Source organism: Podarcis muralis, chromosome 7 (assembly GCF_964188315.1).
Source record: "Podarcis muralis chromosome 7, rPodMur119.hap1.1, whole genome shotgun sequence".
Taxonomy (NCBI): domain Eukaryota; kingdom Metazoa; phylum Chordata; class Lepidosauria; order Squamata; family Lacertidae; genus Podarcis; species Podarcis muralis.
This window is the reverse complement of record NC_135661.1, coordinates 54,286,194-54,313,839: the sequence shown is the minus strand read 5'-3', so window position 1 is coordinate 54,313,839 and position 27,646 is coordinate 54,286,194. Positions and strand designations below refer to the sequence as shown.

Genomic DNA, 27,646 nt, shown 5'->3' with positions numbered 1-27,646 from the left:
GACGGAGTCTTTTCCCGACCGTCTTGCAATGTAGGTCAGAGGCTTTTATTGCTAGGCTGCCGGTGCGAGAGCGACGACACTCCGGATCTATGCTTACTGCAGGGCTTTTCGGTTTGGGAAGCGAGGCATAAACAGAATAAGCATAGCTGGACAACACCTTCAGCACCGCAAAGGCCGGCTTCGCATGCCCGGGAATCGAGTCCGGCCGCAGCTGCCTGCCAGGAGCTGCTGCTTCTGGCCGGGCGCGCAGGAAGCAGGCACTGTGCTCTCGCCCCCGGGTTAGGCATGAAGCCGCCGCCGGAGCGAGGGAGCAAGCTGCCCGCGAGTCAGCATCAAACTCTCCCGCCGGCCGTGCCATAGTCCGAGGATTAGGTGAAGCCCCGCTTGCCGAGGATTATTCCCCGCTTGGAGCGGAGCAGCCGCCACCCAGCAGCCTCCTCGTCGCGGTCGCGAGGCGCAGCGGCTGGCCGCCCGCGATGACGAGGCCCCTCCTGGAAGGCCGGGCCTGGAAGAGGAGGAGGCGCGGTCGGGCGGCCTGCAGGGCCTGTGCCGCGTTGCTATGGCGATCTCGCAGCCCACAGCCATGGCGGACGAGGAGTCGGAGCGCGACAGCGTCCACACGGGCGAGTCGCGGGAGCTGAGCGAGGAGCTGCACCAGGACCTGGCCCAGTTCTCCATTTCCCAGCTGCACGACTTGGTGGAGGAAGTCAGGTGCGGCGAGAAGAACCGGCGCGGCGGCTCCGGCTCTTCCTCCAACGCAAACCCACTTGGGGCTCCTCAAAGACACCCCCTTTCCTTCCCCCCGACTGGTTGGCAGCCATCCCTGTGGGCAAAGGGAACGACCTACCCTGGGGCGGCGCGGGTCTCCCGTTCACTTCTATGGCAGAAAGCGGAGGAGCATAGCTAGGGGGCAGGTTTGGCTGTAAATCGCATTCTGGCCATCAGCCTTACTAAGGATGGGTTTCACTAACTAAATCCAAATAATAGCCAAGGTTACATCCGTACCATACATTTATAGCACACGTATACCACCTGGACAGTCATGGCTTGCCACTAAGTCTCCTGGGAATTTTGTAGTTTGCACATCACAGAGCTGTCATTGCCAGCACACTTAACAAGCCAAAGTTCCCAGGATTCTTCGAGTGAAGAAATGCACTTTAAATGTGCTTTAAAGGTATGGTGTGGATGTAACCCAAGATATGGGGCTTTTCAGTTTTATTAACTCCCTCCCCCCAATGCTATGAATAGGTGTGCTTTACCCTCTCTAACCCTACAATGTTGTTCCCCGACCTGTAAGGAAACATGTCACCAAACTATACTAAATTCAGAAAACAAGCTCAAGAAAAAGTTCAGGATGTGTGCTGTAAATGGAAAAGTTACAGGAAACAATGATGCTGTGTGCAGACCTGTGGCAGTCACCCTGTATGACTGCTACCTGTGGTAAACTTAAATGGTACACACACACTTTTCTCAAATGTACTAAGATGTTGAGAATCTCAAGCAATAATATTATACCCCAGGATATATTTTAAACTTAATTTCATTAGTTAAGGTGTTGAATGTAACACCTTAATAAATAGATAAACCAGAAGGAGAAGTGAAGGGCATTTCCATTGCCTGAGAGGGACTGGTACAAAAAATATATTAAAACCCAGTACTGGACCCTAGGATCACAACTGAGAAACAGTGGCTTAGACAGAAGATTAAACCAAGTAATCTTCAATAAAGATTGCCCCACAGAAGATGGAAATAATTTTCTCAGGGAATGGGTGAAATGGCAGTTCCAAGAAGAGGAATTTTGTTGATATTGTTAAATATATATATATATTTAGAGTTTATGTGGGACATTTTAAAGCATGGGTAGGCAAACCAAGGCCCAGGGGGCAGATTCGGCCCAATCGCCTTCTAAATCCGGCTCACGGTCGGTCCGGGAATCAGTGTGTTTTTACATGAGTAGAATGTGTCCGTTTATTTAAAATGCATCTTGGGGGTATTTGTGGGGCATAGGAATTCGTTCTTTTTTCTCCCCCCCCCCAAAAAAAAATATAGTCTGCCCCCCTCAAGGTCTGAGGGACAGCGGACTGGCCCCCTGCTGAAAAAGTTTGCTGACCCCTGTTTTAAAGAGTAAACTTTAAAACTTTTCTCAGGTAGTTATTGTTCCAGAATTTATTGCTGCTTTACCTCAAATGAAACCCTCAGAGTGGTGCAAAAGTTATGTGTCCCCTCTCTAAGGAGTAGGTTACTATAGATTGCAGCCTGAGGATTTTGTCTTCCTCAGATTTTGCCTTAATGGATGCTGCTGTCATCCCTTTTGGTTTGTGACATGCATTGCTCACATGAACCACTGGGTTTCCTCACCTAATCTTTCATCTACCTTCAGCCATGACAATGCCATGCTCAAACTCGAGACAACAATGTTTGAGAAGACTTTCAATCGGCTTGAGCCAAGGGACTTGGTGCTGGAAAAGTTTGCCTCTTTGATGGACATGGGACAAGCACAACTTGTAAGTTACGGGATTATTGTACAGATATAGAATCATAGAATCATAGAATCATAGAGTTGGAAGAGACCACAAGGGCCATCGAGTCCAACCCCCTGCCAAGCAGGAAACACCATCAGAGCACTCCTGACATATGGCTGTCAAGCCTCTGCTTAAATACAAATATAGTCTTAGATACAACTTGTAAGTTACGGGATTATTGTACAGATACTGGTATAGCTGTTGTGACAGTATTTGTGGTTTTGATGGTGCAAAGCGTCTGCTCCCTTGTCCTTTGCTGAAGCTTAACTGGCCAGAGTGCGGATGAGAAGCAGACCCTGAATTTAAAGTGCTGTTTTTGTCCTATAAAGCCTTAGGTGGCTCAGGACTCCAGTACCTTAGGAACTGCTTCTTCCTGCCTTGACCTACTCAGACCCTGCACTAGTCATCTGAAGCCCTCCTCCAAGGGAGGGGCAGAGGGTGCCAGCACAAGATTGGGCCTTCTCAGAGGCGGCTTGCAAGTGTGGAATGCTCTCCCCAGAGAGATGTACCAAGTTCCATCACTACCTATATTTAGACCACATTTTGCGCTTAATTGATGTTAATCTTTTAGTAGGTTAGGGTATGATTTGCCCTTTTTATATTATTACAGGATGAGTAATTTTAGTCAATTAATGTTCTTTTATCTTTTTTATTTATTTTGAATTTTGTATCATGTATGCTTTTATAATTGTAAGTTGCTTTGAGACATTTTTTGTAATAAGCAACAAATATAATACTAACCATATATTATTATTATTAATATCAGGCTGCCAATCCATCTTGTATCACCACAAATTTCATCTAAGACACCTAACAAAGCACGTCACTTATTAATATTCATAAAGGGGGAAAAGAAGAAACAAATACAGTGATGGTAAATTCTAGAGTTCAGTTGCACCTTTTGTGGCTTCATATGTAGAGCTGTGTGCTTCTATCTTGCAATCATTTGGTTTCCAGGCACGAGGCAGGCGCAAATCTAAATCCCGGTTAACAGCAGATCGTCTGGTGGGTCTGACGGTGGAGCAGAAATGTGACATAGCACAACGGGAGCTGGAGGAGACAAAGGAAGACGTTCAGAGGTTAAAGGAGAACTCAGAAAGGCTCTTGCAGAACTACCTGGTATAGTTGTCCATCTGCTCTGGGATAGGAAGAGGCACGTAGTGTTGTATCGCTGTACTGAAGTGTGTGTTCTCTCCTCATTGAGGCACCTGTACATGCCAGGTCAAATTTAGTAACAGTGAGCCAGGTAAAGAGGCACTTTTCTACCAATCAAACTTATAATCCAAAGGCAGTTCATTTAGTCAAGGCTGTAGACAACTGGTCTTCTTGAGAAGCGGAAGGCAGGAAATGATGGCACTTGATAACATTAAAACACTGGGCTTCAAGATCCCCTGTATTTTCTGGGCTTTAGCGCTGATCTTGTTATACATTTCTGTGCAGTAGTACTTTGGGAAAGGCTTAAAAACACCAATTTATGGACACTCCAAGGAGCTGTGGGCTTATAAAAGCCATAGTTAAGGGGAGGAACTGCCTTTCAAAAGACTGTCAGTTTTGCTGTTGATTGGGAAGATACATGCCAGGCTGCCTCTTGCAGAATGTCAGAATACTCCTCTTTTGTGTATTTTAAAATAGATGCTGAAGAGCTAAAACTTGGGTTAAATGTCTCTTTTCTGGATACTTAAACCTGGAGTGCATAGCTGGCCAGAGGGGGTGGCTGCTTAATTTGTCTGCCAATGAAATCACTCTTTTCCTCATTCAGTATTTCAGTATTATAAACACAGCAGGGGCTGTGGCATGAGAAGTACAGCAGAAGTGCTTGGCTCACACAGGCTCTTATGCATGGAGTTTGGGGAGCCCAGTTAGGGTTCGTTCCAAGATTATCAGTTGCAATAACATGGTCAGGTTTGGAAAGCTTTTCCAATGGAGTGTGACTTTCAAGGTAGGAACTGAGCAAGGGAGATAAACAAAAACATTATTTGGGCCTGCACCATCTGCCCTGTGGGAAGGAAAGGGGGGAAGCAAGAGAGGCAGGAAACATCAGTGCCTGCTCCGTTGGACTCACCCACTCATAGGCAACTTTACATTTTATATCATGTGTTGGATTGCAATTTTAAAATACTAAAAGAACCTTGGGTGCCTTGGCAGAAAGGCAGCATATAAATGTAGCAAATAAAGAATTGCTGGACATCTTACCATTAGTTAGGCATTGCTCATTAACAGTCATAACAATTAATGGTCTTGGGCAAGGAGTTCATCTCGAGTACCACAGCCAAGCAATTCATGTTTGCCACCTACTTCTTGCTGCTGGTCTCCACCTCAAGAGTTTACAGAACACAATGCTTTGTCCCCGGGCAGCAGCTGGTCAGCATGGTTTTCCATGAGAACAAATCAATGACATGCAGCCTTCCCTTACTGACGGTGCACTCTGAATTTGGCAGGCTGTCCTGGAGGAAGCAGACATCCGCCTGGTTGACATTAAGAAAGCTGTGCAGGACTTTGACAAAGATATAGTCAAAACCATCACCAAGAAGAAAGGGAGTGTCATCGCCTCTGAAAAAGTGCTAAGATACATGGAAGATAGGATACGCTACAGGGTAAGTGGAGAGAACATTGGGGAGTCCCACCAGCCGCTCTCATTTTGCTCTGTTAGCCGACTGAGAACCTTGGTAAAACAGCCTGTTAGTGGGACCGTCAGTGTCTCTAATCCTCCTGCATATGTTCTTGTTTTGTTAGATACCAGCAGTAGCCTGTAGACATCATGGTGGATCCCACCAAACAGTGGCATACATTCAGACGCCTTAAGCAATCTTTGCCATTCAGAGGAGGACTTCCTGAGAAATGTGTCTGTTTCAGAGCATTCTTATTCCATAGAATACATATCTTGACATTATAAAGCTGAATCAGTAAATAGGATGGATATTTATCATTAAAGAACCATACCTAACCCTGTACCTGTATCCTTAACATGCAGAAATAAAACAGGTAAAGCTCATCGTCCTATCTCCATGCCAGCTTCACCACATTTCTACATGTTATATTACATTTCAGCCTGGTAAATACACAGGAGTGGGGCCAATGAAGAAGATGGTCCCAGTTCTGATCTTCATCAACTTTTCCTCAATTCAATCTTTCAGAGAATGGCTATTGCCTGTGCAAGGCAATAGCAATAATAATGAGCAGCTGCCATTCCTTCTAGTTTAACTGCATCAGGATTGAGAGCTGTTTATACACAATTATACACAACTGTATAATTGCTCAAAATACTTCTGAGATGCACCTAACTCTTTGGCCTAAAATAGAGTTCTGTGCAACTCAAAAGTCTTCACACATGTTAGAGTTGAGAGGCAATTCCATTTGGATACATGTACGGTCCAAGGCAAAGCAGCATCCCTGTTATTACCTGGGAGTTTCCTCTGGAGAGCTTTGCCACCAGGAATGATTGGTCACAGCCTGCAGGGTAAGTGCTCATCTCCCAGCCACACATAAAGTACATGTAAATGCAGGCAAACTTTAGCAGCAAGCCTGAGAAAGAAATTAGGTGACTTTCTTTTTCAGGATGTACTGAAAGAGAAAATTCGTTTGAAAAATGATTCCCTGAAAGTCCAGAAGAAGAAGATGCAAATGCAACTCAAGCAGGTGCGTAAACTGCAAGTTTGTGAAGGTGCATCTCAGCAGGCCAGTCTCGCCTCGGTGTTCCATTGCTTGGTGTCCCATGCATTCCATGTTGTTGCTCATTGATCAGGAGTATCTCCATAAGTAGAACACCAGAATCATCAATTCAGAAAGAGCACCCAACATTTGGAACGTGTCCTCTTTTAAAACCATCCAAATTTGACTATCACGGCCTCCTTTGGGAGCAAGTTCCACAGATCAACTGTGCACTATGTGAAGAAATGCTTTCTTTTAAATGTCCTGAATCTTCCAACTTTCAGCTTCACTGGATGTTCTAGTATTATGAGAGATGGAACAAAACTTTTACCTGCTTTCTCCATGCCATGCATAACTTTATAAACTTATATCATTTCACCTCTTAAATGCCTTTTCCCTAAACTAAAAGATCCCAAACACTGCAACCTTTCATGGAGGAGTCACTCCATCCCCTTGATCATCTTGGTTACTGTTTTCTGAACCTTTTCCAACTCTACAATATCCTTTTTGAGGTGAGGCAACTAGAACTGTACACAGAGAAACCTGCTATGTACTTGGGCTCCCTGGTCAGTGACCCACACTGTTCTCGGTTGGTCTGCAGAAGGAGGAACTCGGGGAGGCACTACACGAGGTCGATTTCCAGCAGCTGAAAATCGAGAATGCTCAGTTCCTGGAGAAGATTGATGAGCGGAACCAGGAGCTGCTGCAACTGAAGCTGACTGTGGGCAACGCTATCCAGGTCCTCAATTTCTACAGAGTAAGTAGAGCAGTCCCACAGTACTCTCTCTCTCTCCTGCTCTTTGGTTCCCCATACATGGCTTAAGATGGCTGCTGGAAGAGACCTGGGATCCAACTGCCTGCACTTCCCTACTGGGGGGGACAGTGCTGCTGTAGACCAAAGCTCTGCTCTGTAACCAGCAATTATTCTGCTAAGGAGTAAACACAGCTTTTCCTCCATCTCTTCTGTTGCAGAGCAGAGTTCCAATGGTCAGAAACAGTGGCAGGGGAACTGCCTGGGGCCTAACCTCTGCCTCATTTTCTACACCTTTTCCTGGCTTGCTAGGGTTACTCCTTGGCAAGTCCTCCTTTCTCCAACCCCAAATGTTGGAAGGGCAGTTTTCACTGGGACCATTGTGCAAGAGGGTTAAATGCTCCCTTCTCCAAACTGCATTCTCATTCATGATTCTCCCCCACCTGCCCATGCTCTCTGCAATGGGGGTGGGGGTGCTGATATAAAAGCAATGCTTTTTGGACAGGGAGTTAAAATGATCAAGTTGATTCCTAGAGAAGAGGGACAGAGCATAGGAAAGGAAATGGCAACAGTCCAGAAAATGGCCAGAACAAGTTAATCAGCGAGAATAGAAGTGGAGGAAGGGGGTATATTCACTTGGGTAATTGTGTGCTATTGAATTGGGGGTTTTTTAAGTTGAATATTCTGGGCTCTGAAAAGAAAAAGAGGGGGAACTGAGTATGGGGAACATGATGTTTGTTCATGATGTCATGCAAATAACCTGTAGAAAATGAGTTTGTAAAGCATAGGACCCAACATCTAGGGGCCGATCTCCCTTTGGTCCCTCCCACTAAAATATTTGAGGGGGCTGTGCCCCCTCCCCAAGTTGATGGGCACTGCCATTCAAATGGTGTGTGTGAGCCATGTCTTGGGATCAATTATGTGGGTCAGAGCATACCTGCCCCCCCCCATATTTTATTCAAGTTGGTACCCCTGGTAAAGCTTGGCTATTCTGCAGTAAATGTCTAGTGTGGAAGCAAGCTAAAAGAAGGACTGAGTCTCTCTGTCTCTGTCTCTCTCTCACACACAGACATCCTGAAAGAGGCACCATTTTGGACTAGTGGGTACCTTTTGAATTTTGAATTTAGGGGCTCCAGGCACAAAATGGCTACCATGGGGGAGGGGGGCTTGGCATAATGCAAAATTGGAGGGACAACTGTCCCTGAAACTTTATGCTTACCATGGGAAGCTTCCCCCACCCCAAAGGAAGATCCCACTGTGTGCAAATGAGCCTATAAGAATCAAAACAGTGGGACTTGGTCCAGGAGGTTGTATCATCCTGGGCCAAACTTAGAGGAGGATGAGCCTAGGGACACAGGACTCTTGGTCCATTTGGCTCAATAATGTCTGCACCAACTGACAGCAGTTCTCCAGGACTTCAGACTCAGGGGCCATTCCTAGCTCTTCCTGGAGAATCCATTGGGAGTTGATCCACGAACCTTCTGTATTCCAAGCAGATGCTCTTAACCTCTTACCTTTAGCCCTTTCCCAAAAGCTTCTGGAGCATATTTCACTGTCCAGAAGATGGGATTTCAGCAGGAGTCTCTTTTTCTGCAGCTCTTCGAATCTCTTCTTTGCACTACTGTCTTCATTTTCACTTGGGCATTATTCCCAGGGAATATTCCTGATATATCTATCACCAGCTAAACATTGCAATATATCAATATATCACAATATCTGAAATAAGGCGAACATAATTTTGTGAGCATACTTTATACTTCCATTCTGGATTTAGTGTCTGTACTGGCTACTGAAACCTCGTTTTCCAGTTACAGCTGTTCCATGTGTGGCCAGGTAGCATTCAGACATGCAAAGTAAATCTGGATGCTGCCTTCTGAAAGTTCCTTCTGCTTAGGTAGACACAGGCCATCCAACCTTCTTTTCCCTCTCAGTCTGGATCAACTTGTTTTATTTCAGAAGAAACTGTATACCGCAATGACCCTGGCCACCAACCTGGTGAAAGATATTGCCCAGAGAAAGGAGTCCCTGGAAAAAATTGAACATGAGGCCATCCTCGTTGAGGAGGTAGGACTGAAGGGAGGGACAGGAGCTATTTAACTGCAAGCAAAGGTTTTAAAATAACAGTGACAGGATCAACTTACTGGGATTATTTGTGAATGATGGTGTTGCCGCCAGGAACAATGCCCAGTTTACTGGCTCCTAATGTATTATTATTATTTTTTATTGTTAATGCATGTGATTTTTCAGGCTTGTGAGTCAAAGTAGAGCAAAAAATGATCCCAGGAGAAAAGTCAGTACACTAAGGGAGGACTTTGTATTATCTGGGAACTAATTTGCTTGCTAAGTGATGCTGAAAAGCCTGGACAGGAACTTTCACATTTTCAGGAAGAGAAGTGTGAATGGTTGCAAACTGAAGATGGTTTATTTGTGTAGATCAAGAGGGGGAGTCCTCTGACTAAGGAAAGAATGTCAGGAAAGGCTCAGTGCCTCTTTATCTTCTGTGGGTTGTACGTTCAGGATAAACAGTTATTTCCCTTACTCAGAAAATAGGGTGGGTCACCAGCAGGAGACCTGCAGTGTCTGGCTTCAGATGAAAACAGCCAGTCATCAGCTGCAGGTGCTTCCCCCAGAGTAAGGGACCAGTGAAGGGTCCAACTACATATTACAGTGAAGATCTGTGATCAGCTCTCCAAACATTTTTATTTTTACTTTAAAGAAGTCACTGGGGGTTCTGAATGTGATTGGTGTAATGATGTTGGATGAAGAGGTGTTTAGCCCTTTCTCCCCCTGCCATTTCCCTGATCTAAATTCCTGTCCCCACCCCACCCCATACAATGCAATGAAATAAAACTAAAGAGTCTCTCTCATCAAAATACTTTTCTTTTTTTCCTTTTTTTTTATAGGAACGGTTCAAAGCCGAGGTCCTGAACAAAAGGCTACGGAAACAACTGGCAGAGTACAAAGTGCCTCCTGTCCTCGACTATGTCCATGAGAAGATGGCAGTACATGAACTGGAGAACATCATCAAGATCTGGGAGAGGAAGGTGGAAATTGCGGAGGTATGGGCATGCTGGCCTTACATCTGGGCACCTGTGCCACAGGGCTGACCACAGCGAGGTCTGTGTTAAACCTCTGTTCTGCCTCTGAACACAAACTTGGCACTGATGTGGGCAATATGTGGCCAAGTGCCTCATTGTTATACTCAACACCAGGTTAAAGAGAGGTAAAATTCCCTATTGGAAAAGGGTGTTCAGATTGTGTGCAGGAAGTGGAGTTGGGGATCAGTGTAGGGATAGCCCTGAACTTGAAGAGATGTGGCTATGGACAAAACTCCACTTTCAACCTGTTGCCTTTGGCATATCCTTTCTTGTCCTTGTTCTCTCCCTTGCTATTTTGCAGAGCAGGGTTTTATTTAAGCTTTCTAGGATTGTGAAGGTGGCAGTAAAGCATCAGGAAGTAGAGAAGCCCTGCAGATAGTGGATGCTGTTTCTGGAGCACTCTGAAATGATGTTACTCCAAGGTGCAGATGCAGGAGGAGAAGCAGCCTCTCTGTATACGTGTGGTTTTTTCTCTTTGCTTGGAGTTTAAAAGAGGAGCAGAATGAGGATGAGCAAGCAAGAGAGGGCCAGGAACAGCTGCTCCACCCACCTTAGGGGCAGGAACTTAGAGAGCATTTGCCATTTAGGGTAAATAGAAGGCATGCAATAGTTGTTCCCCTCCCCCTTGGTCTGGGTTTTCTTTCTCAGTCTCTCTCTCTGTCCCTCACTCCCAGCTCAGTTTCTTACTGCTTTCCTCTTTTCCCCTCTTCCGTCTCACAGATGGCCTTGCGGGGCTACCAGAGTACTTGGCACAAGGCAAAGCTGGCTAGTCAACAGCTGCAGGCTCTTCTCCCAGAGCAAGGGAGCAACTGAGAAGGAGAGAGCTGGACAAAGGCACTTTACCAAGGGCCCAGTTGCCTAGCCTTGGCTTGGAAGAGAACAGGAGCCCCTGCAGCACATGCCTCCTGCTTCCTCTGTCTTCTTTGGCTCTCTCTTCCTGACAAGGTATTTGCACCAGGGTCTCAGGACCTCTGCAGTTGTCGTCCCCTTTCCCTTTCTGTTCCCCTGTGATGCGTTACTTTATAAGTCATCAATATATCTAGCTATATTTACCACTTTGGAGTCATTTCATACCACATGGTTCTGAGGAGATTGAATAAGGAGGGTTTGAAGTTTAATTGTCCAAATGGGACTTCTGGGGAAATGACAGATGAGCATAACAGCACTCACCATATCTCAGCTGTGCATTTCTCAGAAATGTCTGCTGCTTAACCTGCCACCATCCAGCATGTCAGAAGACAGGGCATGAGGCTTTTAGAGAGGAGGCCTTTAGGCTGGCCTAACTTGGCTGTAGAAACAGGAAGAAGCTCCCCACTGTAGTAGTCATAATAGATGGGATCAGACTGCTTGGCCCGTGACTCAGCTGGCCCTTCTGGGAGCTCCAAGCTGTCTTCTGTAAGGTGCTCTGTATAATTAAGGCTGGTGTGGTCTGAGAAGTCAATGGCTCTCTCCTCCCCAATGGGTTCAAATATCCCTTCGCCCTCCTCCATGGGAGGTCTGAAGGGGCTGTGTCTTGAGTCGGGGATGGGAGAGGCTGGAGCTCCCCACTTTGCTGTGGTGGTCACAATCCAGTCGCCATAGGAAGACACTCTGGTGTAGAGAAACGGCCCATAGCATCTCATACCGCCCTTGGTCATCACCCCCTTCAGCACCCACTGCCTTGTTCCATCTGCCTGGCACATGACCGGGTTGCCTGGGTATCCCTTTGGAAGAGGAAAAAAGCAAAGGTGCCTTTATTTATTCATTTAAAATACCTCTCCCCCACCTCTCCACATGCAGTTCAAGGCAACTGACAGAGAAATCATGAAATACAATAAAAGCCAAGGCAAAATAAGAAAAAAAATATGGAGCTCATGACCTCATGATAGGTGCGCAAAGTCAGAATTTTAGGAACAAGAAGGAGGAGTTTGTGGAGCTTTTTGGTGGGCCCCCTGGTCCAATGAAAAGGTTCCATCAGGAGCAGAAACTGCTGTTTTACTCTCTGCCGCAGATCCCTTCCAAATAGCAGATCAAGCAAAATGGTCCCCCTAACAACTCACTTCCACAAACAGGGATTGCCAGCAGCAGGCAGGAATCATTAGCGTTTGAAATTGGGCACTGTGAGCTGGCTGGCTAAGGGTGTCATAGTGGCATACAGGGTTCTCCTCCTCCTCTCTGTTTTATTCTCACAATAACCCTGTGGAGATGGACCTGTCACCATCTCTGACCTAAGATCACTCAGCTTCACAGCTGAGCAGAGATGTGAATTAGGAGTGCATTTAACATTTACCTGTGGATCTTGAATAAACTGGATTAAATCCAGATTCATCATGCCCGGCCCTGTTTTCAGCCATCAGAATAACATGAAAATTAGACATTCCAAGACATTTCTGAGGATACAGTTCTGAGATCACTTATGGGCTATGGTTCGCCTACCAGCTCTTAACTGGTCTCTTGATGGGTGTTTCTTCTTTTTTTTATCAAATGCTGCCTAGGAATGAGTAGATCTGCCCCAACTTTTAGAAAAAAATTCTTAGTAGGGGCTCACAAATATATATATATATTTATAACAATATCTAATAATTATAATTTAATAATAGAAAACACAAGTGCTAATGTTAAAGCACCACCCTGCCCAGTAAACGGCTGCAGCAATGCTCTTGTGTTAAAAGGGGGAAATATTTTCTGTACTTTCACTATGCCTTGCTGAAGTGTTTGCACAGTCACTAGAAGAGAACTTCTTGTTGTGTTTATGAATGGTGCAGAGGTAGCAGCAGATGAGCCTATGAACATGACTTTCTCACCAGGCATCCAGACATGTTGTCAGCTTTCCTGTGGCTGCAGCACTCTGTGGTCATGATTCTGTGCAGGGGACAGGGGTCAACATCCACCACCGAGAGCTTCCGTAGCGAGACGCTCCCTGCCTGGACTGAGATACAAAGGCATGAGCAAAGCCTGGCCTTTCTAGGCCTTTACAGGACTAAGTTGGCAACTGAACACAACACACATTGGGCTGCCCATCGTCCCTTCAAAGCCCACCCTCCTGCGCTAAAAGCTATATTTCCTGTCTTCTGTCCAGGGCAAAGAGGAAGTAGTTCTCCTTAATACCCAACAGTGAGGGGCAAGGTAAAGAAAAGAGGAAAGATCTCACTAGCTTCCAGAATTTGGTTCTGGCAAAATGTCTACAAATTGAAATCAGATTAGTGACTCTATTGGTTCAAAAGAATTCTGTGTTCTAAAAAAGGTTTGAATAGCACCTTGTCTCTTAAGTGTCCAGCCAGGAGAAATATTGGAAGCCACATGCAATAACCACATACAAGGAAGACATAGATCTGATCCCTGGGAACTATGGGAAGCCTTCCACATGCAGATGGCCAATAGATGTGTATCCATGAGAGGGATGGGTGTTCTCATGGGAGAAAAACTGAAAATAGGCATAACACCAAACATGCCACCCGGAGCTCCTTGTAGGAAGAGCAGGATGTAAATGCAACCCAAAAATAATGGAGCAATTGATCTTGCACAGCATTTGTGAAGACTGCCATTGTGAGCGCCATGGTACACAAGTAGCTCACCTGTGTGAGGATGCAGCCAGCCCACAACCAAGCAGTTCCTTAGAGCTGTCACAGGGAAGTTTTCAGGTGGGAAGCAGATGGGCTGCAAAGCCTTGCTGAAATAGAGCCGGGCACCTATCTTCAGGAGGGCAATATCATTGTGAAGAGTGAGTTCATCAAAGGCTTCATGCGGGATGATGGCACTGATGGGGATCAAGAAACTTCTGTCTTTCAGGCCTGTGATACCAACCATGGCCAACACCTGGGTCCTGGCCATGGAAAGCATAAGCAAAGAAAAGGCACTTGAGTGAACACAGACATGGGCCCTTGCTTCAGGCCTCTCCATTCCTGGGGGAAGCTTCTGGGCTTGAGGCACAGAAATTGAAGAGGAGGTGCAGCGATATAGGAAAACAATCAGTTAATGAATGCCTGACTTTCAAGTACCAGTTAAAAGCACAGGAATCCTGACATCATGCTAAACATGTCTTTACATACTACTACTAATAATAATAAATAGAAGGCAGGAGAGGGGTTGTGGAAGACAGAAGTGCCTGGCGTGCTCTGGTCCATGGGGTCACGAAGAGTCGGACACGACTAAACAACTAAACAACAACAGCAGGAGAGGGGTTAGGTTTTCATCAGGATGCAGGAAATGGGGAAGGGAGGTTTAACGGTTTCCTTGTTGGCCACAATTCTGGCCCACCCTCCTGACTGTGGCTATTGGCTTTTTTTAAAAAAAACAACCCTATTGGTTGCCAAATGCACTTTGTTGTTGTTGTTGTTGTTGTTGTTTAGTCGTTTCCGACTCTTCGTGACCCCATGGACCAGAGCACGCCAGGCACCTCTGTCCTCCACTACTTCCCGCAGTTTGGTCAAACTCATGCTGGTAACCTCGAAAACACTATCCAACCATCTCGTCCTCTGTCGCCCCCTTCTCCTTGTGTCTTCTCCAGGGAGTCTTCTCTTCTCATGAGGTGGCCAAAGTACTGGAGCCTCAGCTTCACGATCTGTCCTTCCAGTGAGCACTCAAGGCTGATTTCCTTAAGAATGGATGCGTTTGATCTTCTTGCAGTCCATGGGACTCTCAAGAGTCTTCTCCAGCACCATAATTCAAAAGCATCAATTCTTCGGCGGCCAAATGCACACAACCAATCAATTCTCCATTGTTACCATGGGGAGGCCTTAACAGGGAGAAGCAGATAGGCTGCACAAGTCTCCTGCTGCTGCTTTTGCACATGGCAAAAGGGACCCTAATTCCTGCCTGCTAGGCGTGCCAACGTTTTGACTGGCCCCTGCTGGATCAGGCCAGTTGCCCATCTAGTCCAGTAGCCTTTTCTCAAAGTGGCCAACCAGATATAGCCCCAAACTTCATTGTGTTTCTTTGCTGGGGGCTATGTACTTCTGGCAGCCTATTGTGGTAGGATTCTGATTAACTGAGCAGCCAGTTTTCCAGTGTGGCTGGGAACAGAGGTCTTCATCTGAGGCTTTTCATGGACTCACCTGAGAGCACTTTTCCTGAAACACCACCTCTTTTGCAGCTGCTGCAAGGGACAGGGGCAGACCACTGAGCAGAGCCCTCTGCCCGGGCTCCACTGCAACCCTGCTACATCTCCAAGTTGACCTACTTGTCTAGCTAGAATGACCCAAGGATAGGATTGTGCTGCAAGAACTATTATTAATTGTTGCAAAGTTTTTTCTGGCCCTTGAAGGAAGTTCCTATACAGTGGTGCCTTGCAAGACGAAATTAATTCGTTCCGCGAGTTTTGTCGTTTTGCGATTTTTTTCGTCTTGTGAAGCACGGTGTCGGGAAAGTTTTGGAAGAGCTTCAAAAATCACCAAAGTCTTTAAAAACCGCGTTCTATGAGTTGCTCCTCGAAGTCAAGTCGCAACTGTATTAACGGTGTTAAGAAAAAGGAAATAAACTTGCAAGACGTTTCCGTCTTGCGAAGCAAGCCCATAGGGAAAATTGTCTTGCGAAGCAGCTCAAAAAACAAAAAACCCTTTCGTCTAGCGAGTTTTTTGTCTTGCGAGGCATTCGTCTTGCGAGGTACCACTGTACAGTGTTTGATTATTTGCAGCTATAACTGTTCGTGCTCCATGTGTGTAAAAACCTCCACTTTAGCACCCACCTGTTCAGGAAAGTAGAGGCTGCACTTACTATCCAATGTTTATCCAGGATGCAGCCCAAAGCCAAGTGGTTGCCATAGACATCCTGCAAAGATACCATCCAAGGGAGTTCATCTACAGCTGCAAACTCTTGCATGGGTCTTCTGGGATCTAAGCTGATCTGCATGCCGCAATCTGTGCCAATGAGAAAGAGGAGGGCAAGTCAGTCATCAAGGCCTGTCTGGTTTCAGCCTCAACCACTGTATTTTCTCCTTTGTCCTGCTAATATCCAGGAGGTTCATTACCCCATTGTGCTGCAGGAAGCAGAACATGTCCTCCAGTGGACATGTCCAGAACATGTCCTCCTTTTCCAGCCCAAGGGCTGCATTCCCTTCTGGGGGGAAAGGCCATATGCCAGCGGAGGGTGAAGTCAGAGGGAAAAGTGGGCAGAGAAATGGAAGTACATTTGACCTCTCCATCCTCCATCCAGGCAAACAAGAGTCAGGCCCTCTATTATAGCTGGAGCTGGTAGAAGCCAGAGTCCAACATTTGGAAGGCCACAGGAATCCCATCCTTCCCTGTGATACGTTTGTTTCTCAGTTATGTCTCATCAGCCCTGTTTTCACAAGAAAATCCAAAAGTTGGAAAAGAATGCAAAGCATTTGAAATAGTTTACAACCTTGGCCAAATTCTGCCTGAAAGGGAGAACTTGTGTCATCATCTCCGAAAACTGCTTCAGCAGTTAAAGATGTGACCTAGAGCAAGTATACCAGTTTGCCTAGTTTGCATTGTTTGTGTTAGCCTTTGTCAACCTGGCAGCCTCCAAACGTTTTGAACTACAGCTCCCATAATGCCTTACCATTGGCTGAGGCTGATGGGAGTTGTAATCCAAGTCTGGCAGGCACCAGGTCGGCAAAAGTCTGGTTTATTATGGTATTATGCACTGTTTGGATTTTGGGTCATCTAATGTGGCAGTGCTAGCAGATACTACCATTATTATTATTATTACTACTACTTACAACACACACAAACACACACAATGTCCACCTTCGTTGCACCCATTTATGATCATCTGTGCCCTCTGGCATCCTTGGGCCCAGAAAGGTCTCTTAGCTCTCCCGCCCATGGCCAATGTTCTGCTGCAAGGTCAGACCCAAATGCTTCACTCACCAGCCGCTGAAGAGGGCAAGATGCAGCAGCACAAAAACAGGCTTCCTATGCAATGTCCCTGTTAGAAAAAAAGAAAGCAGACCGTAAGCTCGGCACAGGCATTTTCCAGGACCTTTCCTCGTCTCTCATCTTCAGCAGAAGTCAGTCTTTCTGTTCCGAAGCCCAGATCAATCCCATAGCCACTGGAGAAGCAAATGCAGCATGTCTAGCAAGGTGCTGCTAGTGTTACAGTGATCAGTTTTACCTTGAAACCTTTTCTCCTAGGCAACACATACAGACACCAATTGCAATCTTCTTTAGTACAATGGTTTTTCAAAATGTCTTCAGGAAGGCCTTTCAGGGATTTCTCAAGGAAAGGCACAGGAATGGCAGGCAAGCTTCTCCAATTAATGGCTACTAGCCACAATGGCTGTGTTTACCTCCACTGTCAGAGGTCTCATGTCCGCATACCAGTTGCTGGGAAGCACAGGTGGGTGGAGTGCTGTTGTGCTCATGTGCTGCTTGAAAGTTTCCCACAGGCATCTGGTCGGCCACTGTGAGAAGAAGATGCTGGACTAGATAAGCCATTGGTCTGATTCAGCTTTTCTTGTCCCTCTTCCCTTGCAATGTATAGTTGCTAGAGGGTCGGGTGTGTTCTTGGTCACACAGTAGAAATGGGCCAACAATGACGTTCCTACAGTTTTATTTACTGCTGAACATGAACTGGGCGATGCAGAATTCTCCACAAAACGGCATTGGAATTCCTTATCAGAAGTGTGGGAATTTATTGGAAGGCCCATCATTGTAGTGCAGGGTTGTCTGGAAGTAGGAAATTGGAAAGCCACTGCTTTAAAGCAGGGGACCCCCAACCTTTTGGGACCCATGGACCATTTGCAAACCAAAGGAGCTGTCATGGGCACTGCAGCTTATTCTATTGACTACAACAGAATGCTGTTTTCAAGATTAATTTCTGCACAGGGAGGAGATCCTGTGGAAACCACAAAGACCTCGCCAGGTGCATGTGTGCCTATTTGTCTGGATATTCACTTTTTGAAAACTATGCTGGTTGGGGCTGATGGGAGTTGTAGTCCAAAACATTTGGAGGTCATTGCGTTTTAAAAGACTGAACTAGAGAGTTGTGGTGTGGCTTGAGAACAAGAGGTGTCCCTCCTCCCACAGTGGATTGAAAAGTAATATACTGTACTCAAATCAACCAGTATACCAGATGGATGAAGAACCATGGCCCATTCTCTTGAAACATTGTCCTGCGTTTATTCTTTATTTATTGCATTTATATCCCACCTTTTTCTTCAATAAGCTCAAGGTGATGTACATGATCCTCACCTGCCTCATTTAATCCTCATAACAACCCTGTGAGGTAGGTTAGGGTGAGAGGCAGTGACTGGCCCAAGGTGACCCAGTGAATTTCATGACCAAGTGGAGATTTGAACCCTTGTCTCCCAGGTCCTATTCCAGCACTCTGCCCAGAACTTTCCAAACTTTTCGTGTTGATAACACACTTTAGACATGCATCATTTCACAACACAGTAATTCAGTTTTACCAGCAAACTGGAGGTTAAACTAACCCCTTTCCAACACTGGGAGGAGTACGGGGAGCATTCCTGCAACACACCTACACACTGCAGCTGACACACTAACATGTCGTGACACACAGTTTGGAAAGCTCTGCTCTAACCATTACACCACACTGTCTCTTGTTCTCCTTTGTTTCACCTTCCTAGAAACTCCATTATGTGGTTCTTGTCTTGCTCTTTCTAAAACACATCTCTTTTCTGTTAGCCTTTTCCTATTCCATCTCCCAAGTTATTCTGTCAAGAGCAACCATATATTTTTCGGCCTTTTACCAAAGAGGTCTTGGCTTGGTCTTGTGACCTCTGATTTCCTGCCATCAGGTAGACCCCAGGAGCGACCATGCCCTTTGCCAGAATTTGACACTGCAGTCTCAGCTATTGTTAGGTTGTGGTTGCCATGGTGCTGGAGTTCCTTCCTGCTGGCGTCATGACCCTCATGACCAATAACCTTTCTAGGACTAGACCTGCTTGCAATTCCCCTTCTTGCTCTGAATCCATGACGGCATTCCCTAAATTTAATACTAATTTGACCCAGGGTCATTACTGAATCCTAAGAAGAGAAGCTTTTCTAGGGATGACCTCCCCTAAAAAAACTCAACAACTTTGGCTAGGCACTCCCCCTTAAAAAAAAAAGGTCAACAAGTTCTTGCACCTCTTTTTCTAGAATAAAAGACCTGGTGAGGGTAGCCAATGGGTCTCAAACTCTCATTGAATTAGGGACTTCCCCTGCATGCGAAGACAGGCTCAAGAAGGCGGTTTCTGCACATGGTGTAGGAGCAGATAGGGTTTGTCAATCTAGGAAGGTAGCCCATCTAGGAGAAGGAAAACCCTGATCCTAAACCTCTGCTGCCTTGTGGAACATCTTTGAGATAAGAAAAGGCTAGCAGTGGTGTCCAAACTTTTTCCAGAGAGGGCCAGATTTGCTGAAGTGAAGGGCTGTGGGGGCCGACCAAAGGGCCAACCAAAGTTGTTGAGCTTTTTTAGGGTTGAAGTTGTTGAGCTTTTTGTTAGGATTTTACCCCAGGAAATAAACACTGCCATGAGGATTGGCCCCCGACACTGGACATGCCTAAGGATGAAATCATACATAAATCCGGAGTGGAGTCCCTAAAATGCTTGGATGATGCCTTGTACGCCTCCTTCCAGCAACTGCTGCAACTAAACTGGCGCCAAATATATTGCTCTCCTTTCCTTTGGACCACTTTAGCAAGGCCAAGAGGGGGAGGGTCTTGACGTCTGGGCAACCCAGGACCTCCATACACTCCCCAGGCTTGCGCCCCAGGAAGGTAACTTTGGTTAACGCAGTGGTTCGACTTCATCCCCAGAATTGGGAAAGGTTAACCCTACCCTCCCTCCCATGATAAGCTTTTTTGGGGGGGGGAAGGTCCCATTCATGCAAATAGGACTCGCTCTTGGCTCATTTGCTACACTCTGGTGGAGAAATGGGTGTCTACTGCTAGCTCTTTTTTTACCTTACCATCCTGTGTGTGTGTCCCACACTTACCCTCATGAGAATGAAGGAATGAAAAATGAATGGAAAAAAATGTCCGTAAAAACTGAAACAATAAAATTGAATGAAAAAATAAAAAAATGAAAGCAATGAAACAAGAATGAAACAAGAAAATTGTCAGTAAAAACTGTTGACAACTATTTAAAAACTTTGAATAATTAAAACTAGCAATAAACTAAAAACCGGATTAAAATATATGTCCACATTCTACATACAATAGGCTTGCCTAAACAAAAATGTTTTAAGCAAGCATGGAAAAAGTGCAGTGAAGGCGCCTGCCTGATATAAGTAGGCAGAGTCCCAAAGTATAGGTGCTGCCACATGAAAAAATCGTACAAGATTTACTATTTAGTAAATTCTTTACTATTTAGTTGTAAATTAATTTAAGCTTCGTGGCCAGATTTGCACCAAGGTTTAGGAACTATTATACTGTAAGTAATATCTGTGTCAAGAACGATTGAAATCGAAAATTTATAAATCAGCCGTTCTTTGCGGAGCGGAGAGACCCCCAAGAAGGCTTGCAGCCTTGAAGAGGGCGAGTGAACCCCGAACAAGCAAAGGCACAAGCCAAGCGCTTTGCAGCAGCGAGCTCACCGCGCAGGCGCACGACCTGCCCCGCCCCCCACAGGAGGAGCCATTGACAAGGGCGGCGTGCGCGTGCGCGAACCAAGCGCGGGCTTTTCTGTAGCGGCGCTATGGGCGAGGCCTACACGCCGGTGGAGGCTGCGCTGGGGACCGAGGAGAGCTTCCTCTCTCTGGCAGACATTCTCATGTCGCAAGAGAGGCTGCCGTGCCGTGCTGAGATCAAACTACCTCGCCTCGCCACCGTCTTGGGTAAAGCGGCCAGTGCCGCCGCCTCAGACAATGCGCTCCCTGAGGTGAGCTAACATCCCGCCACCCTCCTGGATGGAATGACTACAACTCCCGACAGCTTCAGGTCGGAAGTGACGATACAGAACGGGAGGTTCAGACTTCCGTTCAAATCAGCTTTGCCCATAGATCTATAATTCGACTTCGATACCATGGCGAGTTTCCGGGTTGAGTTTGAAGTGTCTCGGAGGACAATGAGAAATCCCGGGATTTCAGTGGGGGGATCCAAGATAGTTGTGTGAATGAAATGGCACAATGGGTCAGTGCATCTGGGTGTTAACCAGAAGGTTGGTAGGTGGAGCTCAACCAGAGATTGCTGTGTGGACAGGATTCCTGCACTGCAGGGGGTTGGACTAGATTACCCTGGGGGTCCCTTTCAGCTTTACAGTTCTATGATTGTATGAATGCAGAAGGTAGCAGCAAGGGCAGCTGTTCATGTTCTTGTAACTCAAGCCTTCTCTTTTTAATCTTTTTCCTTAATGAGGTCCTAAATCATTTACAAGTGCAATGCATCTGCATGCAGGTCAGCGGAGCATGAGGCTTCTGTGTGCCATTGGGCTCTGGATGGGCAACCCAAGATGGGCAACCCATGCTTCTTCGTGGCTGGTGCTCCAAGCCGGCTTGGAGCTCCTGGGGAGGGGAGGCTAAGGCTTGCTCTGGCTCAAGAGAGTAGAGCCCAAACCTTTTTAGACTTCAGCCAAACTTTGGCACCTGAAGAGGGGGTGGGGCCCATCTTGAGGGAAAGTCCACAGCTCAGTGGTGGAGCATCTGCTTCGCATGCAGAGGGCCCCTGGTTCAATCCCTGGCATCTCCAGGTAGGGCCAGGGAAGAAGCCTTCGTGAAACCCCAGTGGGCCGCTGCCGGCCAGTGTAGACTGTACTGAGCTAGGTGGACCAGTGGTGTGACATGGTAATGGGCAGCTTCCTATGTTCCTCCTCTCTGTCGCTTCAGGGCTGTCCCCAACCTGCTGGTCTCCAGTTCTTTTGAACTGCAACTTCCTTGGGAACTACAACTGTAAAGCTATTGTAGCTAACAGTTTCAGCCACATGCACCTTCCCACTGAAATATGAGGTTATTTATCATTTGTTGCGTAGCTCCCTGTTCATTTAATCCCCACAACATTCCTGTGAGCTAGGTTTAGCTGAGAGGACTTTGACTGGCCCAAGATCACTCAGTGGGCTTCATGGCTGAGCGGGAATTTGAGTCCTAGTCTGACACTCTAACCACTACACCACACTGGCTCTCTTTATATGGCATGAAAGTTAGAGCAAACGTCTTAATTTACATTTTCTGTACTTTCTACCACACGCATGAATTTGTGGTGCACCTTACTTTAGAACCATTTTTTAAAAAAAATCTAGAGCAATAAAAATATTATTCCTTTATGTATGACCTTTATCTTTCAAATCCATTTTTTAAAGCCTGAAACCATTTCATTATAGATTGGTAACAGTTAATCCTTTTCTTTTGTCTTTCTGAAGTAGCTTTAATCAAATTCTCAGATATTATTACAGTTAAAATGTAAAAACGTTCTATTCACGGTACTGTATTGTTTTTTAAAGTTTGATATCTCCATTTGGAATGATTTTAATTTTGTAATTTTCCAGTCTCTTTATTTCATTCCTAACCTTTTTTATATGCATCTATACACTTCCCTGTGCCATTTTGTGTAGAAATATATCCTGACACAATTAATAAAAAAACAAACAACTTTTAGTAAAAGGTAAAAGGTAAAGGTACCCCTGCCCGTACGGGCCAGTCTTGACAGACTCTAGGGTTGTGCGCCCATCTCACTCTAGAGGCCGGGGGCCAGCGCTGTCCGGAGACACTTCCGGGTCACGTGGCCAGCGTGACATCGCTGCTCTGGCGAGCCAGAGCCGCACACGGAAACGCCGTTTACCTTCCCGCCAGTAAGCGGCCCCTATTTATCTACTTGCACCCGGGGGTGCTTTCGAACTGCTAGGTTGGCAGGCGCTGGGACCGAGTAGCGGGAGCGCACCCCGCCGCGGGGATTCGAACCGCCGACCCTTCGATCGGCAAGCCCTAGGCGCTGAGGCTTTTACCCACAGCGCCACCCGCGTCCCCAACTTTTAGTAGGGTTACCCAAATCAAGCATCCCAATAGTGTCAAACCATTTAAGATTATAGTGTAAAAACACATATTTTCGTTACTGTTCTGGTAGTCCAAAACGTATGGAAAGTCTGCTATTGTCTGTTCCTTAATTTCACCTGTTCATCTGGGAGACACTGCCAGTACAATTTTGTTGGAATGTCTGAAACTGTTATCCCCCCAACTCCCCCTCCCAAAATGTTGGAATCGCTTTATATTGCTTCCCTGTCCTACACCACATCCCAAATGTGAGGCAGAATGTGCTTCATCCCTGCAATTTCAGTGCAGTTTCTGTTTGTGCAAGTTTCTCTTTAGGCTGCAAACAAATTTGCTTCCAAGTGACTATGACAGCCAATGCAAGTTTCTTGGAGTACATAACACGGCTGCAAGCCTGCTACAGTTTTATGTATACTGCTTATTGATGGTTTTCACCTTGTTTGTATTTTGATTTATACAGGGCTCAAAGCTGGAAATCCCCCTCTGGCTGGCCAAAGGCTTATATGACAACAAACGGAGGATCCTTTCTGTGGAATTGCCAAAGATTTACAAGGAGAGTTGGCGGACGGTGTTAAATGCAGATGCCAATGTGGTTGACCTGCATAAATTGGGGCCATACTACTATGGATTTGGCTCCCAGCTGCTGAATTTTGACAGTCCTGAAAATACTGAACTAGCTCAGACTATATTGCAGGTAAAACACCGAATTTGACAGAGGTCTTCTTCCCCTTAATGCTTCTGAGCTCTCTGTGCTATGGTTTCTTTTGGTACTGAAGTGTTGCTCTTTGAGAGCTGTTAAACGTTCATAGCAACCTTCCCACCCAATTTTTCCCTGTGCTTTGTTGACTTATCATGGCAAGTACAACACTTGCTTCAGTGCCAAATGGCAAAGACCTTCATTAGAACCAACCAAAGTGCCACTAAATTTTGAGCAAGCTTTCAAGTTCTTCAGCACTCTTCATCTGAATGGATGTTCAACAAAACAGGAGGGTGGGGAGGGTAGAATGAGTTGGGCAGGATCTTGTCACTCCAAATCTACAGTTCACAACGGTCTTAAAATGGGAGTGCATGAGAGGCTATGCAGACATAAATAGATAAGCCTCACTGGGTGTCAGACATGGCAGGATGTGCCCAAGGCTGCTGTGACAAAGAGGTGACAGTGGCTGCTTCCTCATTTTTGGAAAATAAAGTGTTTAGCATTTATTCATGTCAGTCTCCAGTGCTAGACTTTATCTAGATTTACTAATAATTATTTTGTTTGTTTATTATTTGTAGTAATAGCCTAAGTGGCCCTGGGGTGGGTTACAGAAATATCCTAGTTAAAAGCACACAGTAGTGGCACAAGATAAAACTTGGGAGGGGAGGTCATTCCATAACCTGGGAGCCATCACAGAGAAGGCCCTCTCACTGGCCACTGTCCCGTGGCACACACAGGCAGGTTGACGTGGGAAGAGGCGTATCATATATTTCGGGCTGAAGTCATTTCAGGCCCTGTATGTCAGTGCGAAATTGGGCTAGGCAACTACAGTGGTGCCCCGCAAGACGAACGCCTCGCAAGACGGAAAACCCGCTAGACGAAAGGGTTTTCCGTTTTGGAGGCGCTTCGCAAAACGAATTTCCCTATGGGCTTGCTTCGCAAGACAACAGCCCATAGGGAAATCTCTGGGACAGCGGGGAAGCGCAGCGCGTCTTCCCCACTGTCCTCGGACCTCCTCCGAAGCCTGGCGGCGGGGTGGAGACACCTCCTCCCGCCGCCGCCGGGCTTCGGAAGGCTCCTCCGAAGCCGGGCGGCGGGGCGGGAACACCTCCCCCCACCGCCCGGCTTCGGAACGATGCTCCGAAGCCGGGCGGCGTGCGGAGAGGTCCGCGAAGCCTGTCCAGGACAGCTTTTGAAGGCGGGGGGGGGGAGCAAAGACTTTTGCCCCCCGCCCGCCTTCAGAAGAGGTCCTGGACCTCTTCTGAAGGCGGGCGGGGGGCAAAAGTCTTTGTCCCCCCTGCCTGCCTTCCCAGGGGCTTTTAAATCGCCCCGGACAGCGGAGAAGTCCTCCGCTGTCCTGGGGCGATTTTAAAATGCCGCCTGCCAGCATTTTAAGATCGCCCCGGACAGCAGAGAAGTCCTCCGCTGTCCCGGGGTTTTTAAAAATGCTGTGGGTGGGAAGAAAAGCCCTTGTCCCCCCCCCCCCCCAGCCTTCAGAAGAGGTCGGGGGACAGACTGTCCCCGGACCTGGTCTGAAGGTGGTTTCCATAGGAACGCATTAATTGATTTTCAATGCATTCCTATGGGAAACCATGCATCGCAAGACGAAAAACTCGCAAGACGAATTAATTTCGTCTTGCGAGGCACCACTGTACTGCAGATCTTTCAAGACTGTTGTAATGTGTGTCTGGCACTCATCAGCAGTGTTACTGCTGCGTTCTGCACAAGTTGCAGCTTCCAAACCATCTTCAAGTGCATTGCGGTAGTAAAGTCTGGAAGTTACCTGGGCTTGGATCATTGTGGCCAAACTATCCCTGACCAGGAAGGGCCATACCAACCAGAGCTGGACATAGGCTCTCCTAGCCACCAAGGCCATCTTGTCCTCAGGTAACTTAGATGCTTCCAGGGGAGTACCAACCCATCTCCTTACTACCTGGACCTGAGTACCTGCAGCACACAGTACCTCTCCTGTCCAGATTCAGTTTAATGTATCGGTCCACATTACCAGCTCCAGGCAGTGGTCAAGCACCTGAACTGCCTCTCCTGCTTCAAATGGAGCATACTTTGCATGGTACACTAAAGACCAATTTGGATAGTTTTTCCTAGTGTTTTGGAGGGCATGTTATCTCCAAAAGTTTTAAGTTCCACCTTCGTTTGGTAGAATATCATTTCTTTCCTGTTTTAAAATTCTGTTCTTAGACAGCTAAACATGGCATTATCTAAGCACAGAAAATTGGAGGTAGCTGCATTGATCCATTGCAAAAACTAAACATTAAGTAAATGGCCTTCTATGGCCTAGATGCTACTATGGTCCCAAATCATTATGCTCATAATTCAGCCACAGCAAGGCACAGTCAAAGGAGAAGCTAACTTTACCCAGATCTTTCTGTCTCTTCCCAGGCCAGGACCCACACCAGCCTTGTTCCATGCCTTCCTTGAGTGCTTTTGCCAGCCTGGAGTGGGTCCTTGATCTGTGATCATACGTTTTGCTTCCCTGGGTGGAGGTGTGTGTGTGTGTGTAGAAATCTCTGACTTTTGTGTGGCTGAAATGTAGCCCATTGTACAAAGGTTAGGCTTGCATCCATTATTCTTCCCGCTTTTGCCTCTGACCCGACTAACAGGCAGCCCCAAGAAGGTTGGCCATGATGGACTGTGACCTTGGGCTGGAAAAAGTCACCCACCCACCAACTGCTGCTATAGTTTGTTAAACTGGCCCTGTGTGTAGCCTGCCACTCCCTTTGGCTACTTGAGCCTACTCAGGACTTCCTTCTATTCTAAACTCTGCTTCCCTCTTCAGACATTTATTGGCCGATTCCGTCGCATCATGGACTCTTCCCAGAATGCATTCAATGAGGACACGTCTGTGCTGGTGGCCCGTCTGGATGAGTTGGAACGAGCCTTATTTCAAGCAGGCCAGAAAGGACTTAATGACTTCCAGTGCTGGGAAAAGGGTCAGGCCTCCCAGATCACAGCATCCAGCCTAATCCAGAATTACAAGAAGAGAAAATTTTCTGACTTGGACAGCTGAGTGCATGAAGGGCACAGTTGATACTTCCATGGCAAGAGACAAAAGAGGAAATGATGTTCATCTTATGAATTGAAAATCTCCCTGGTAACATCTTGAGATTGAACTAGAGCATATTTCTGAGGAATGTTGGCTGACACTGTGTGGCCTGCACCCGTCCACTCACTCTTCTAAAGGACGTACAAGATTATTCTGGGTTTGTGTCTGAATGGATACAATCAATTGGAACAAATCTTATTGGGCAATAATTAACATTTTATTCAATCTAATGCAGCTATGTTTTAATCTTTCAAGTGATGACTCTAGAAATGCAGGGCAAAAGGATGAACAATTCTCAGGCAAATGAGTTTGCCCTCAGAAATCATCACTGGAATATTTGTACATAGTCTACCAGATTATTGCCTTTGCTTTTATTTGCTAGAAAAGTGATCTTTCTTAGGGAGAAAAGGCATCTCCGATATATTTTAATGTGCCTCTTGGTGCCTGCCCAGTGCCTGCCCCTGTCCAAGGGGCTTAACTACTCTACTAAATTTAGTGGGCAGCTTTCCCAGTCCTTTGAAATGCAGTTTTCTGAATGGAGTTGGGATCTTTTAACTGAGAATTCTCAGCACTCGCAAAACTGCTTCTCCCACAACTTATTGGAGGAAGCTGTTGCTCTTAAACAGCTTACGCTTTTAATCTGAATGACATTTTACCTTGCTTCCATTGTGTATTGCTTATTTTGTCAGAGGGAGGGATAAATGTCCCACTCCCGCCCCCTATTTCTCTGCCTTTGCTGCAGACTCAGTTTGACAACCCATAAGCCCCTCTGTACCACCCCCCTGGCATGGATTTCCCCTACTTTCCAGGAAAGTATATGCTCTCTTCAACATCCTCGGTCTTGGGAATCTCCAGGTTCCAGATTTTGCATTCTGGGTTCTGTTCCATCCTTAACAGCATAATTTCAGTGTAGGTGAAAATTAGTAATCCCTTTTACAGTTTCCCTTTTACAATTTGTTTAGCATTGCATTATAAATAAAACTGATTTTAGCAAAAGCAA

The 27,646-nt window shown here is 46.3% G+C and overlaps 3 protein-coding genes across 9 annotated transcripts; 2 read left to right on the top strand and 1 right to left on the bottom strand.

Annotated features, from left to right (window-relative positions):
• The first annotated feature begins 77 nt into the window (after positions 1-77).
• Positions 78-23,449, top strand: CFAP263 (cilia and flagella associated protein 263). 4 transcript variants are annotated; one of them, XR_003707831.2, is made up of 10 exons: positions 78-711; positions 2,381-2,504; positions 3,480-3,641; positions 4,961-5,116; positions 6,078-6,158; positions 6,772-6,927; positions 8,878-8,985; positions 9,825-9,980; positions 10,740-10,964; positions 23,346-23,449. XR_003707831.2 is itself a non-coding variant. In XM_028739407.2 (9 exons), the coding sequence occupies exons 1-9, from the start codon at positions 560-562 to the stop codon at positions 10,830-10,832; spliced, it is 1,188 nt and encodes a 395-aa protein (XP_028595240.2). In that variant the 5' UTR covers positions 78-559; the 3' UTR covers positions 10,833-11,071. The 4 variants fall into 4 exon arrangements, 2 of the variants coding, with proteins under 2 accessions (XP_028595240.2, XP_077787916.1); XR_013393662.1 differs by lacking the exon at positions 23,346-23,449 and adding an exon at positions 14,506-15,504; XM_028739407.2 differs by lacking the exon at positions 23,346-23,449 and having other exon boundaries at positions 10,740-11,071.
• Positions 9,784-20,598, bottom strand: PRSS54 (serine protease 54). Of its 4 annotated transcripts, none has more exons than XM_077931791.1 (5): positions 16,829-20,598; positions 15,682-16,274; positions 13,574-13,821; positions 12,803-12,927; positions 9,784-11,722 (listed from the first exon to the last, which is right to left on the bottom strand). In XM_077931791.1, the coding sequence occupies exons 2-5, from the start codon at positions 15,843-15,845 to the stop codon at positions 11,228-11,230; spliced, it is 1,032 nt and encodes a 343-aa protein (XP_077787917.1). In that variant the 5' UTR covers positions 15,846-16,274; positions 16,829-20,598; the 3' UTR covers positions 9,784-11,227. The 4 variants fall into 4 exon arrangements, with proteins under 4 accessions (XP_077787917.1, XP_028595239.1, XP_077787918.1 ...); XM_028739406.2 differs by having other exon boundaries at positions 15,682-15,853; positions 16,829-20,597; XM_077931792.1 differs by lacking the exon at positions 16,829-20,598 and having other exon boundaries at positions 15,682-15,853; positions 15,964-15,997.
• Positions 20,561-27,646, top strand: GINS3 (GINS complex subunit 3). Its single transcript, XM_028739408.2, has 3 exons — positions 20,561-20,787; positions 23,346-23,579; positions 26,380-27,646. Exons 1-3 carry the CDS (start codon positions 20,605-20,607, stop codon positions 26,608-26,610), a joined length of 648 nt encoding a protein of 215 aa, XP_028595241.2. The 5' UTR covers positions 20,561-20,604; the 3' UTR covers positions 26,611-27,646.

What these genes read in the sequence shown, in the direction of transcription:
- CFAP263 (XM_028739407.2), top strand. Translation starts at nt 560, where the DNA reads ATGGCGATCTCGCAGCCCACAGCCATGGCGGACGAGGAGTCGGAGCGC. An exon ending in TGCAAATGCAACTCAAGCAG is followed by an intron (nt 6,159 to 6,771) that starts GTGCGTAAACTG and finishes GTTGGTCTGCAG; the next exon opens with AAGGAGGAACTCGGGGAGGC. An exon ending in GGAAGGTGGAAATTGCGGAG is followed by an intron (nt 9,981 to 10,739) that starts GTATGGGCATGC and finishes TCCGTCTCACAG; the next exon opens with ATGGCCTTGCGGGGCTACCA.
- PRSS54 (XM_077931791.1), bottom strand. Translation starts at nt 15,845, where the DNA reads ATGCAGATCAGCTTAGATCCCAGAAGACCCATGCAAGAGTTTGCAGCT. An exon ending in GCCTCTACTTTCCTGAACAG is followed by an intron (nt 13,822 to 15,681) that starts GTGGGTGCTAAA and finishes TTCCATGGCCAG; the next exon opens with GACCCAGGTGTTGGCCATGG. An exon ending in ACAACATGTCTGGATGCCTG is followed by an intron (nt 11,723 to 12,802) that starts GTGAGAAAGTCA and finishes CCTCTTCCAAAG; the next exon opens with GGATACCCAGGCAACCCGGT.
- GINS3 (XM_028739408.2), top strand. Translation starts at nt 20,605, where the DNA reads ATGGGCGAGGCCTACACGCCGGTGGAGGCTGCGCTGGGGACCGAGGAG. An exon ending in CAGACAATGCGCTCCCTGAG is followed by an intron (nt 20,788 to 23,345) that starts GTGAGCTAACAT and finishes TGATTTATACAG; the next exon opens with GGCTCAAAGCTGGAAATCCC. An exon ending in TAGCTCAGACTATATTGCAG is followed by an intron (nt 23,580 to 26,379) that starts GTAAAACACCGA and finishes TTCCCTCTTCAG; the next exon opens with ACATTTATTGGCCGATTCCG.